Here is a 12112-nt window from a genome sequence, read left to right on the forward strand (position 1 = left end):
CGCCGCCGCCGCGGCTGCCGCCGTTGCCTTTGCTGTAGGAGGAGGAGGACGAGGAGGAGGAGGAGGAAGGGCCGGGCGTCTGGGCGAACAGCACACCTGGGGGGAGAGCAGCGTTGGGCAGGGGGGACCCGGCACATCCCTCTGCAGGTGACAATGGAGTGATGCCACGCCGGGACGGTGGCAAAAGCACCGCGCCGTGCCCTACCTGTGTAGACGATACCGTTGATCTCAACCGACATGCTGATGCTGTTGGTGCCGTTGTTGGCTGTGCTGCTGGAGGTGTCCTGGCGGTTCTCTGCGGGGGAGAGAGGAGGTGATGGACCCCTCCGAGGCCCCCGTGCCCCGATCCCACCCTGAACCCCACACTGTGGCACCCACCTGGCGAGCGTGTGCCCTGGCTGTTGATGCGGATGCTCATGGGCAGCTGTGCTGTCATGGCCAGGAGGTTTTGCTGCAGGGCACGCTGCATCAGCCGCTGCTGCTCGTCTGTCACCAGTGCCATTTTCTTCTCTGGGGGTTCCCCTGATTCCAGCTTCTCCCGCAGCTGCTCCAGTGCCACGGCCTGGGCTGCTGCTGCCACCTGCACGGCTGCAGCTTGAGCTGCCACCACTGGGTGTCCGGCCAGTGACACCGGCAGCCGGCTGGGCATGGAGATGGGGATGGGTGCGTCCTCCTCTGTGGGGCAGAGAGTGGGTCAGCCCCCCACCTACACTGCTTCAGACCCCGCCACCAGGAGCTGCTGCATATTGGAGTGGGGTAGGGTGACTGCAGCCCCAAACCAACACAGATGGGGGGTAAATGGACACAGAGCAGCCCTGCGGTGAGGACTTGGGGGTGTTGGTGGATGAAAAGCTGGACACGAGCTGGTGGTACGTGCCCCCAGCTCAGAAAGCCTACAGCACCCAGCACCCAGCCCATGCAGGGGTCAGAGCTGGGTGACCACCACGGTCCCTCCCAGCCCAATCACTCTATGACTCAGTGCAGTGGTCTCCAAAAGCCCCAGGCCCTCAGGGGAACCCAACTTGCTCAGGGAGGGGACGGAGCAGTGCCAGCGGTGCCATCAGCACATAGCAGCTCTTACCTTTCTTGATCTTCTGGACGGGAGCGATGGCACCGCCGTTGGTGGCTGAGGCCAACCCCAGGGCTGGCACTGGCAGCTTGGGTGAGGAGAGGAGCCCATGGGTGCCACCAGGTGAGTAGGTGAAGAGCGAGCTGCCAAATCCCTGCCGGCGGCCCTCCCTTCGGTTGCTGTCAATGGCCGCCTGCAGCTCGTTGGGGTTGCTCAGGCCCCGCTTCTCACATTCATAGGGGTACAGGTACTTCATGTACCTGTGGAACAATGCAGTGAGACACAGCACAGCCCCATCCCCACCCGGTGTCCCCAAATTCCCCCCCCGTGCCCCCCTGGTGCTCACTGGGTGCGGAGCGTGAAGGCCGCGCTGGTGATGGAGGTGGGCAGGTTGAGCCCCTTGGTGATCTCTCGCCACAGCTTCTTGTTGATGACCTCCACCAGGCCTCCCTTCTCTGTCACCAGCATGTAGAGCATGTACAGATCCAGCACCTGCTTGGCCATGATGGGGATCCGGTTCACGGGGGTCCCTGGGGAGGGCAGAGAGTGGGCAGGGGGTGTGCAGGTAGGCAGAGGAAAAGGGGGGTCCTGCTGCTGCCTCTCCCTTCCCCTACCACTCTACTTCCTTCTGTGAGCACCCCCACTTCATCTTGCTCAGCACCATGGAGGAAAAAGAAACTCGAAAGGGGCCGGCCGTGGTTTGCAAGCAGAGGCAGCTGCACCCAGCAACAGCAGATATTTATAACAGCAGCCACGGGGTGAGGGTCGTGCTGTGCTCAGGCTGCATGCAATTGGGGCCCCCCAGTCCCAGCAAGAAGGGAACACGGCTGGAGATGCAGGGAGTCAACAGGAATCACCCAGACCTGAGCTGGAAGGGGCTCGTGGAGCACCCTGTGGGGCAGAGCTGAACCTGGGGGTGCTGGAAGGGCCATGCACACACACACACACGCTTCCCCAAATGCCTTTTTAGACAGAAGGCTGCATGCACTCACACAACAGCGTTTCCAGTGCTGGACCCTGGCTCCAGCAGTGCTGAGCAGCCCCAGCTGTGGGTCCTTGCACTGGTTCTCCCCAGCCTGGTGCCGGGAGGTGGCAGCAGCTGACGTGGCCGCACACAGCACCACGCTGAGCTCCTCTCTCCATTCCAGCACCAGAGCCCTCCTGCCCCCTCCCAGGACACTGTCCCACTGCACACAGCCCTGCAGCTGCCCCAATGGGAGCAGGTTGCTGTTTTGGAGCATGGTTGAGCTGCACCGGTACAACCAGCAGGGGCTGCGTGCCCACCTGCTGCCCTCGTACCACCCTGGGGCAGAGCTGTGTGCTGGATACCAAGCAGGAGGCAGCTTTACATCAGGCCAAAAACTGCAGCAGGATGAAGCAGGAGTCACAGCTACAGCCAGACCTCGCCTGCAGCATGGAGCTGTGCGTGTGTACGCTCCTATGCACAGATATTTGACATTCTCCTTTCGAATACCACAGGTCAACATTTTCCAGACGCTGCCGGTGAGGTGGGTGCCCTGTTGAGAACAGAGCTGGGCTTTGGACTGGGGCTGCTCTGGACTCACCATAACCTGGGGATGGGGCAGCACAGGGGGAGGCTGAGGGCAAAGCCACCCTGAAGGGGATGGACCCGATGAAATCAGCCCCGTGGGGCCAGCACTGGGGCAGGAATCACAGCGCCGAGCTCATGGCGCGGATTCCAGCAGAGCAGGTTTGACCCCGGTTTGCAACGAGGTTAAAAATTAACTACCAGTCTGGCCGGAGCATTAACCTTGGGTTACAATGACACGAGAGAAAATAAAACCCATGGACAGAGGGGGGGGGGGGTGGCCCGGGCGGGGGCTCACCTCGCTTCTGCATGAAGCTGAAGAGGTCGTCCAGGAACTCCTTCCTCCGGGGGTCACCGTCCAACTCATACAGCTGTGCAACAAGAGGACAACGCTGCACACACCTCACCAGGCAGCCCCGTGTCTCCCCAAACCCACCCCCAGGGATCCTCCCCCGATCCCACAAGCAGCGGATGGGGTCTGTGGTCACAGTGTGCAGCAGAGTGAGGGCAGCTGTGCCCAGCGGCACTGAGAGCGGGCGCCCAGCCCCCTGACCCAGCTCCCAGCAGTGCACTGACCCAAAGCCCCCATGGGGCAATCAGAGATCTCTATGGGGTGCCACGCAGCAGTCGTCCCCCCCCCCCCCAGGCATTGCAGGGATCCATTGCATGGAGCTGTTGGGTCCCAAAGTCCCTGCAGCTCAGGGCAGGCACGCTCTGCTCTGCATTGCAGCTGCAGATCCATCGGGGGTAGTGGGCACCAGGGCAAAGCAGGACAGCCCCACAGGGAGCAGTGCTGCCTTCCCTGCCGTGACCCATCCTTGTCACCATGCCAAGGCTCTGGCAGGCAGCTCCCAGGTGGCAGACGGGAGGGCAGCCCTGCAGTGGGAGCATCAATTCTCAGAAAACTCCACTCGGTGGGAGCCAGGTGCAAAATGATACGAGGCAGCCATGCATGAGGCCGTGCCACAGCCAAGACAAGAGCGAGCGCAGGCGTTTGTCGTGCTCAGGTCCCGGCCCCGAAACCACGGCGCTGCCCCCAGCTTGGCCCGGAGGCTGAGCGACTGCAATCAGCCCTGGGATCCTCCCAGCAAAACAGGGATCCTGGTTATTTTTAGCAATCCAGCACGCTCTTGGCACAGAGTGGAGCAATGCTTTGGTGTGATCCCTCCTCCACACCTGCAGTGCCCGAGGGAGCCGGAGCCGGGCTGCAGGGAGCTGTGTGTGGGGTGCATGCCGTGGTGAGAGCTCGTGTGCAACTGCTTCAGTGTGCTCAGGGAGCACCCAGGGGTCCGGCCCCAAAAAGGATGGCAGTGAGGAAAGTGCTTGGGACCCATGGGATGGGGTTACACTGGGATGAGGAACCTGGAGCCGCCCCGTGCCCTACTGCTTCCAGCATCTCCAGAGCTTGTTCCCATTTCAACAAGCAGCAAATCTGCCATAGGAGAGCGGTGCTGGGAGTGGCTGCCCCCTGGCATGCTGGCAGCCTGTGCTCCTGTGAAAGCATTTCCCAGGAATGGTGCTTGGAGCAAACTTGAGACCGATGGGGCCGGTGCGGCTCATTGCACCCCGCGCCCACTGAGCGTCCGCAGCTGGGAAATGTTTTTATGAGCCAGGACAGGAAGATCTGTGCACAGACGCTCCTGAAGCACCCGTTCCTGCTGGGGCCAGCTTTTGTCTTGGGACCCCACCCTTTGTTTGACAGCCCGACACATTCCTGCCCTGATTTATGGCAGCAGATCTGCCGAGCAAATCACGCCCTCCGCACGCACGCCTCGCTCCGACGCTGCACCGCAGCCCTGTGCCATGAGAGAGGAATGGGGCTGGGGGGGGGACAACGGCTCCTGGCTGTGTGGGGGTGGATGCTGCACCTCCAGCCCTCCCTCCCCCCCCCTTCCCCTGCACCCTCCAGCCTGCTTTTCTCAAGGACAATTTTGAACAACTGCAGGCTGTGGGGAGGGGGCTATAAATACGAGTGTGTCACGCTGCAAGCACGCACCATGAGGTTAACTGGGTAACCAATACTGGCATGCACGGACCTGGTGTCACCGAGAAGGGACAAGGATGACCCCCTTCCCCTACCCCCCCCCCCCCCAAATCCCACCCCCAGGAGGGTCCCCGTGGGGCCGAATTCCTCCTCCGCCCACGCCGATCAAAGGGATCAATGGGGCTGAGCCGATAACAGGGAAGGGCACTACAGGAAAGCCATAAACCTGCAGTTCCCCTGGAAACCTTGCAAAAGCTCGACCAGCCCCTGAGCAAACAGCCCAGGAGAGGTCAGGAGCCATCGTTACCGCTGACCCTTTTGCAGCCCCCAGGAGCCCTAAGGCAGCACCGGGTGATGCTCAGGATGCGGCCGGCGTGGCGTTGGGCAGAGGCTGCTCCCGATCAGCTGAAGGATGCTGGGCCTGCGCCAAGCCAGCCTGCCCCGTTTCCTCGAGCGCTCAGAAAGCCGCACGCAGACGGAGGGAGGAGGAAGGGCTTCCCCTCTGCTGCTGCTGAGCACCTCGAGCCCATGGATCCACGCGTGGGGTGAGCCGGTGCCCCCTGCGCCCTGCTAACAGGGACAAGAGGACAAAAGCTGTGGCCTGTGGCTGGATCTGAGCGCGCTGGGAACGCTGCGCTGAGCTCAGGGCACGGCACTGCCCCTCGTTTTGCCTTTCCCGTGGAGATGATGGGAGGTTGAAGCTGTGTGAGGTTTGGGAGTGGTGCAGGGCTCTGGGTGCTGCCGGCAGCTGCTTCCCCACCTCATCCATGCCCCAGCACTGAGGGGAACCTGAGCCTGTGGGGACCCAAAGCTGCAGAGCACTGAGCCCCACTGCCAGCGTGCGCCCTCCGTATCTCAGACAAAGGAACGGAGGAGGTGGGACGGAGGCGGCCAAGGCTTTCTCAGCAGAGCCAGCTGATTAAACACAAATCCAGGGAGGCAGAGGGGGAGGCTGGGAAAACATCGCCCTGCTGCTCAGCTCTGCTGGAGCGGGGGAGGAAAAAAGGAAATGCAAAGGAACAAAAGTGCTGGGAAGGGGCCACATCGAGTGCCTGGTGCCCATGGGGCAGCATCCAAACCCAGCACACGGCACAGCTGTCCCAGAGCAGCGCCCAGCATGAGGGTCACATGCAGCCTATTAACCTGCAGAGCTCTAGCCATTGATTAGCCATTTATTAAAGCATCATCTCATTCAACTTTTATAAAGGCAGCTCTTAAATAAAGTTTCCTGGGGTCTCTCCTCAGGCTGCTGGGCTGCACTGAGATGCACCAAATCCATGTTTGGCTTTGGGAAGAGATGAGCATTGCCAGGAACAGCCCAGGACCTCCAGCGAGGCGCTGGTGGCTCGCATGGGAGCCCCCCACACCCTGGCCAGGTGCCCCCTGGCCTGGGGGTTCAATCCCAAAGGAAACCTTGGACATCCGCATTTAAGAGGATGAAAGAAAATTAACCATCAGCTGAGGAAAACGTGCATCTGCTCAGCTGCAGGGGATTAGTGGAGCAGGGAGGGCTGCCCGGCCGCGTGCGCCGATCGTTACGTGCACCTTTGATCCGTGGGTTCTCGGCGGGGAAAGTGCTGACAGGGCTGAGCTCTGGCGATCCTGTGCCAAAGTCCTGCAGTGGGGCGGATGCTGCCGGCCTGTGCTCACCCAAATGCTGGTGTGAAGCCATGCAGGATGCTCAGCACCGTCTGTGCGCAGCCCTGGCCACGCTGCCCCGAGCCTCAGCGCACCCAGCACAGCGCTGGGGGGAACCAGGGGGCACCATGGAGCACAGGCAGAGAGAGACGTGGAACCATCGAATCACAGAGCCATTAAGGAAAAGAGCTCCACGACCATCCAGTCCATTCCTTGGCCCCTCGCAGGATTTCCTTGCATTGACGGCATCTCGTTTTGCCCCAGACACCTCTGACCACACGCACCCATCCCCTCCTCTCGGCACACAGCGATAGGAGCTAAAATAAACCAGGAGGAACTGAAACTCGTTCTCATCTCAGCAACGTGTGAAACCGTGCACCGGCCGGACCGAGAGCAGCAGGTGCCGCGGTGCAGTGAGTGCCAGCATGGTGCGCTGCGAGCCGGGGCCACTCTGAGCCGATAGATTTACATCTCATCATTAGGGAGGTGGAAATGGCTTAATCTGTCACACAGCTGCCCCCACGATATCCTCTTAGAGCAGAGCCACCCCCAGGACACCGGGGATGAAGGTGCCCACGTCTCAGCTCCTCCAGCCCATGAGTGGTGCCTGGTGTCACCATCACTGTCACCGCGCTCCGGGCGCATCGTGGTGCCATGTGGCTGTTTGCTGTTTCCTGGGCAGGAAGAGTGCTGAGCTTCAGCCTGCAGGATGCTGGCACGGTGTAGATGGCCAGATCAAACCTTCAAACCAGATTACATGAAAATCCTGACCTGCTGGCTTCCAAAGGGCTCATGGAAAGCAGCCTCTCGGCAATGCCAGGAATGCAGGAGAGCGGCAGCAGCGGCCGAGCTGTGCCAAGATAACGAACGCATTGGGAGGCCTCACTGTGAGCACCCATGGCAATTAAAGCCAGGAAGCGGCTGTTAACGAGGCTGCTGTTAATGAGGCCCCTGCGGGATCTGTGCCGATCTCACCAGGCTCGCTCTGCCACAGTGCCGGGACCCGAGCTGCAAACGCCACAGCGCTGCGGTTCTGAGTTTCCAAGCCCCAGGGAATCATTTCCACGGCCTTTTTTTCCCACCATCAAGCAGGTTCCACACTCACTGCTTTCCTCCTTTCTCTTCCCAGCCCATTGTGACGTGCAGGCTGCATGCTGGTAAGGGAAACCCCCCCCCCCCCCCCCCCTCAGGTGCCCTGAAATCCCCACCAGCAATGGGCCGAGCGCTATGGGGAATAAAGCGGTCAGGACTGCTGTTTAGGGAGAAAAATAAACAACAACCCACACAAATAAAGCACGATGCAGGAGCTTTCTGGGAACAGAGGGAAACCCAGCGGCCACCAGCCTGCTCCATGCAGCAGCAGCAGAACTGAGCACACTGTGATGTGTTTCAGCATGGCTGGCGTGACTGAGGGCTTTGCTCTGCCCTTCTCCTTCCCTTCTGCTGAGAGCAGAGGGGCGAAGCAGGGGGCAGCTCAGCTGCCAGGAGGTGTTACATGGATAGTATACACTTGGAGAGGGCTTTCCCTGCAGCTCCTAACTGGGCTGCATGTGAGGACCCCCACCCACCCCTTGGCATCCCCCAGTGTTGCCCCTGTCCCACTGCACACCATCGGCCCTGCGCTGCTCACACCGGTGCCTGGTTTCGGGGCACAGCGCTGGTGGGGGGTGGGGAGGTGGAATTCTTTAGAAAAAGAAAGTCATTAGTAAAAACCAGAGTTCTGGTGACGAGTCCTGAAATAAAACGTTTCGGATGACGCTGCTCCAACATGGTTTCCCGTAAAGCTTTGCTGCTGCTTTGGGGCACCCGGTGCCCGCAGTGCAGTTTGCACATCTCGGGGTCCACAGGCACGATACAGGCATACCCAGGGGGACGACAGTGTGACCCTCCCAGCCCCAAGGGTGTTCAGCTGCCGGGGGGACTGCGGAAGGGGCTGCTGCCCGCCCAGCAGCTGTGCTGAGGTATCAGGTTCGTATCGGCTGACCGCGTGATGAGCACGGCCGGCTCCTTTCCACCCATCCCTCGAGCAGCAGGAAGGGTGAACATCCCCGATCCTGTGGGCAGATAAAGAGCTCAGCTTAGGGACGGGGTCACCTCCCACCACAGGGCTGTCCCCATCCCTGCCTTATGCAAACGCTCCTGACTCCCCAGGGATCCTGAGGCGATGCACCACGCCTGGGCTCAATCCCCTCCCCAAAAGCAGGGTCCAACGGAGCCTGGAAGCAGCAGAAAGGCAGAGCTCTCCATGGGTGGGGGTCTGCACAGGGCTGGGGCAGCCTCACCGGCGGCACTGCGGGCGGCTGCGCTGACTGGCCCGGCTGGATTCCTGCTGCCTGAGCTCAGTGCTTGGGGTGCGGGGGGGGCACGGGTGCTCCCCATCCCCAGGGCAGCCCAGAGAGGGCCCCTTTCCGGAGGGGGAGCCTGGGTACGTTTGCAGGGAGAGGTTTACAGGGTCGTCAGCGCTGCGCTTCCCGTTGGCTCTATTGTTCCCTCTGGTTCCCAGCATTGTCCCCTCCACAGATCGGCTGCCTCCCGGAGTGGGGGCACGGGGCCCCGCTGCAGGTGCCTGTCCTGCCATTCCCTTGGGCTGAGGAACCCAAAGGGACCCAGAGATCCCAGGGGCACCCTTGGCGATGTCGTCACTCCCACATCACGTGGGTAAAATCCGTTCCTGATTTCTCAGAAAGGCTGCAAACCCCTCCTGATGCCACCAGCAGTAAAATCCCCAAGCGCTGCTATGACCACATCCCCTCTGCTGTGCCTCGAGGCACCCAACCCAAGCCCAGCTATGGCTGCGTGCTGAAGCCCTCCTGCAGCGGCACACCAAAGCCATCCCCCCAGGACACGGGGCAGGGGACAGGGATGAGTGGGAGCCCATCACAAAGTCCCCAACTCAGACGTCCGGCATCTCCTGCCCTCCCTAGCCTGGTCTCCTGCTGGGGTGGAGGTCCCAGCCCCTCCTGTGCTGCCCCTGCACTGCTGTCCCTGCCACAGGGCGCTGCACGGGGACACATCCCCACCACCGCCAGCTGGAGGACGCGGCCGGTGTCAGCGCCAACAATACGGGTGTCACCACCACGCAGAGGGAGACACTGAAAGAGCGAATTAGTCGCCGTTTAACCTCCCTGACCCCCCATTGTCTGCCCCGTGTCAGCCACCCGCCCCACATGTAGAGGGGCTGATCCTGCCCCCCCTTCTATGCCAAGCACCACGAAGTCACCGGGGTTGGCGGCGGCGGAAAGGCGCCCAGCACCCGCCTGAGATGGGAACGGCTCAGCCGGTTCTGTCAGCTTCAGCAGCAGGGAGGGGAAAGAGAGCAGAAGGAACAGCCCGTCCAGGTCCCTGCCTGCACTGCGTGACCCTCCCCAAGGGTCTGAGCCACCCTGGGCCTGGAGCACCACGCTGTGCCATGCAGGGTCTGCAGGCTGAGGGCTCGGTGCCACTCGGTGCCACTGTGGTTTCACCACAGCAGAGTTCAGATCCAGCTCCAGCACTGTGGGGACAGTTGGGTGGTTGCTTGTTTCCCTCTTTTTTTTTTTTTTTTTTTTTTTACAAAGGAGGAAGTGAATTCTGCTGCAATTGCATTTCAAACAACTATTTTGGACTGAGTGCTGGTGGCAGCTCGCAGGGCTCCGGCTCCAATAAAAGCGCACAGAGTTCATGGCTGGAATGCAAATGGCACAGCGCAGTGTGGGCTGCTGAGAGGTCACCAGGGAGCCCCTTTCCTCCCCATGCCAGAGCAACCCGACTGCCACAGCCACCCCATGATGGGGGGCAGCCCCGGCAGCACGCTGTTTTGGGGCAGTTCCTCTCTTTCCAGCCAAAAGCTGCCATCCAGGAAAGGTCATTTGGAAGTCAGCTTCCACCAGCGGCTCCCGCAGCCCTTCGCCACGTATGTGTTTGTGCATGCCCTTGACACATGCTCTCTATCACACCTGACCCTGTGCAAATATTAATTCAGTGCAGTCAGTAAGTATTGAGAAAGCGTGTCCAAGGCAGCAACGCCCCGGCACCAGGAGTGAGTGGCTCTATGGGGGAACCCACCCCAGAGCTGGGACTGTATGGGGGGCACTGCTGGCTGCATGCACGCCTGGGTTGGGGCTGCAGGCATGGTGCATGGGCAGGGTGCATGGGCAGGGTGCATGGGCAGGGTGTGCAGCTCCAGCACCTGCACGGGCAGAGGAGAGAAGGGGCAGGAGTGTGGCTGAATTAGCCGTTGTAGGCAAGCTGGGGTTTAAATTCCACCATATGTAAATGATCGTCTTAGAAAGGAGATCATTGTAAGCCAAAGCAGATGAGTCACCCAGGGTTTCCACTCTCAGCCCCGGTAGGGCTGGGGATTTGTGTAATTGCAAATCTGTTCCTGAAATGCGAGGCCTCGTGCCTCTCGGTCCCGGCGGGCGCTGCACAGCAAGCTATCCCCATGGGGGGGGGGGCTGGTCCTGGTCAGGCTGTGCCACCCCCAGCCCTTCAGGGGAGGCCCATTGGCTGTGGATGGCCCTGGTAGCAGCCGGCTGCGGGTGTCAGCCCCGCAAACAATTGCTGCCAACCTGCTGAGGCGCACGGCAGAACCTCACCGAAACGTTTCCACGGCCAACGCTGCGCTGCAGACGGGGGCGATGCTCAGATGGGAACCGAGGCGGAGGGCCAAGACTCTCGCCCCCCTCCCCGTAGCATCCTGCAGAGCACAGGTACCAGCAGGGCTCCCTCCACCACAGCGAGCACAGTCCCTGCCCAGGAGCAGCCACGACAAAGGCAGGATTATCATCAGCTCCACTTTACAGACAAGAGACCCAGGCGTGGAGAGATTAAGGGACTTACAGCGAGGGTCACAGAGGGGGTCAGGGGCTGCGCCCACAGCTCCCGGCACGGCAGCCATGCAGGCAGGTGCCTTATCAGGGCTGAGCACACGGGGAGCGGCCGCCCCCCACCCAAGGGCCCCCCACCCCACGATTGCAGCACGTCCGGCCGCCCCCAGCAGCCTGGTGTTTCTGCTGTGGTTTCGGCCAGAAATAGGGCGATGGAGCAACGCTGCACCCTTGCCCAACTGCTCTGCTCCCGGCACGGCTGTTTGCTTTGCTGACAAAGGGTTTGTGCTCTATTCTCTGCAACAATTTTTTTTTTTTCTTTTTTTTTTTTTTTTTCCCCTCTCTTTTAAATAAGCCCTTATTCCTGTTGGTTCAGCTGTGCCGGAGCCGTGAGGCTGCTGACTCCTCTGCAGCACTGTGATTCAGCCCTGAGGTTCTGAAGGAGGGGGTGATGCTCGTGGTGCAGGCAGCAGTTCGGGACCCCCAGCCCAGAAGCGTGACGATCAGCAGCAGGGCTGGCCCTGCTCCGTCCTCTCCTCCCACCCTTGGTTTGAACATTGGGTTGGTCTCTCTGGCACACGCCAACCGGGCATCCCAGCACCTTGCAGGGAGCAGCGTGCCCCGGTTGAAGGTGGCACCTCCAGAGCAATGACCCAGCAGCTGAGACGCCTGAGCCAGGGCTGCCAGGAGGCACTTTGTGGCTAAGCTGAGGAGAAGTCCCTGACCCCCGGCTGGGATTGGGGGATTAGGGCTGCGGGAAGGCTCCTGGAGCACCCTGAGCTGATTACCATGATGGATCCCTCACCAGGAACACCCTTCAGTGGGTGGCAAAGAGCAGGACAGGGATAGAGAGGGGCAAGGATTTCTTGCCTCCCCCCCACCCCCGACACTCTAGATTTGCAGCTTTGCACTTTACAGCAAACAAAACCCGAACAAGGAGCAAACCCAGCGCCTTTGAAAGCGACTCATCCGCACGCAACTCAACTCCCACCCCACGCATTCCCAGCGCTTCTCCTGCTCCCCCCCCACCCCCCTCTCCTTGCCATACCCCCCCATTTCCTCTT

The 12112-nt window shown here is 61.0% G+C and overlaps 1 protein-coding gene across 1 annotated transcript in view; it reads right to left on the reverse strand.

Moving 5' to 3' along the window:
- The window catches only part of ARID3A (AT-rich interaction domain 3A), a 19214-nt gene that overhangs the window by 763 nt on the left and 6339 nt on the right, over window positions 1-12112 (reverse strand). Inside the window, exons 3-8 of the mRNA XM_042838245.1 lie at window positions 2917-2989; window positions 1416-1599; window positions 1082-1329; window positions 379-675; window positions 206-295; window positions 4-96 (exon numbers count right to left, since the gene is read on the reverse strand). Coding sequence (XP_042694179.1) covers window positions 4-96; window positions 206-295; window positions 379-675; window positions 1082-1329; window positions 1416-1599; window positions 2917-2989 — 985 coding nt within the window. The remainder of the gene's footprint in view (window positions 1-3; window positions 97-205; window positions 296-378; window positions 676-1081; window positions 1330-1415; window positions 1600-2916; window positions 2990-12112) is intronic.

This window comes from Centrocercus urophasianus, unplaced genomic scaffold (assembly GCF_019232065.1).
Source record: "Centrocercus urophasianus isolate 14NV4802_14NV808 unplaced genomic scaffold, USGS_Curo_1.0 seq_744, whole genome shotgun sequence".
NCBI lineage: Eukaryota > Metazoa > Chordata > Aves > Galliformes > Phasianidae > Centrocercus > Centrocercus urophasianus.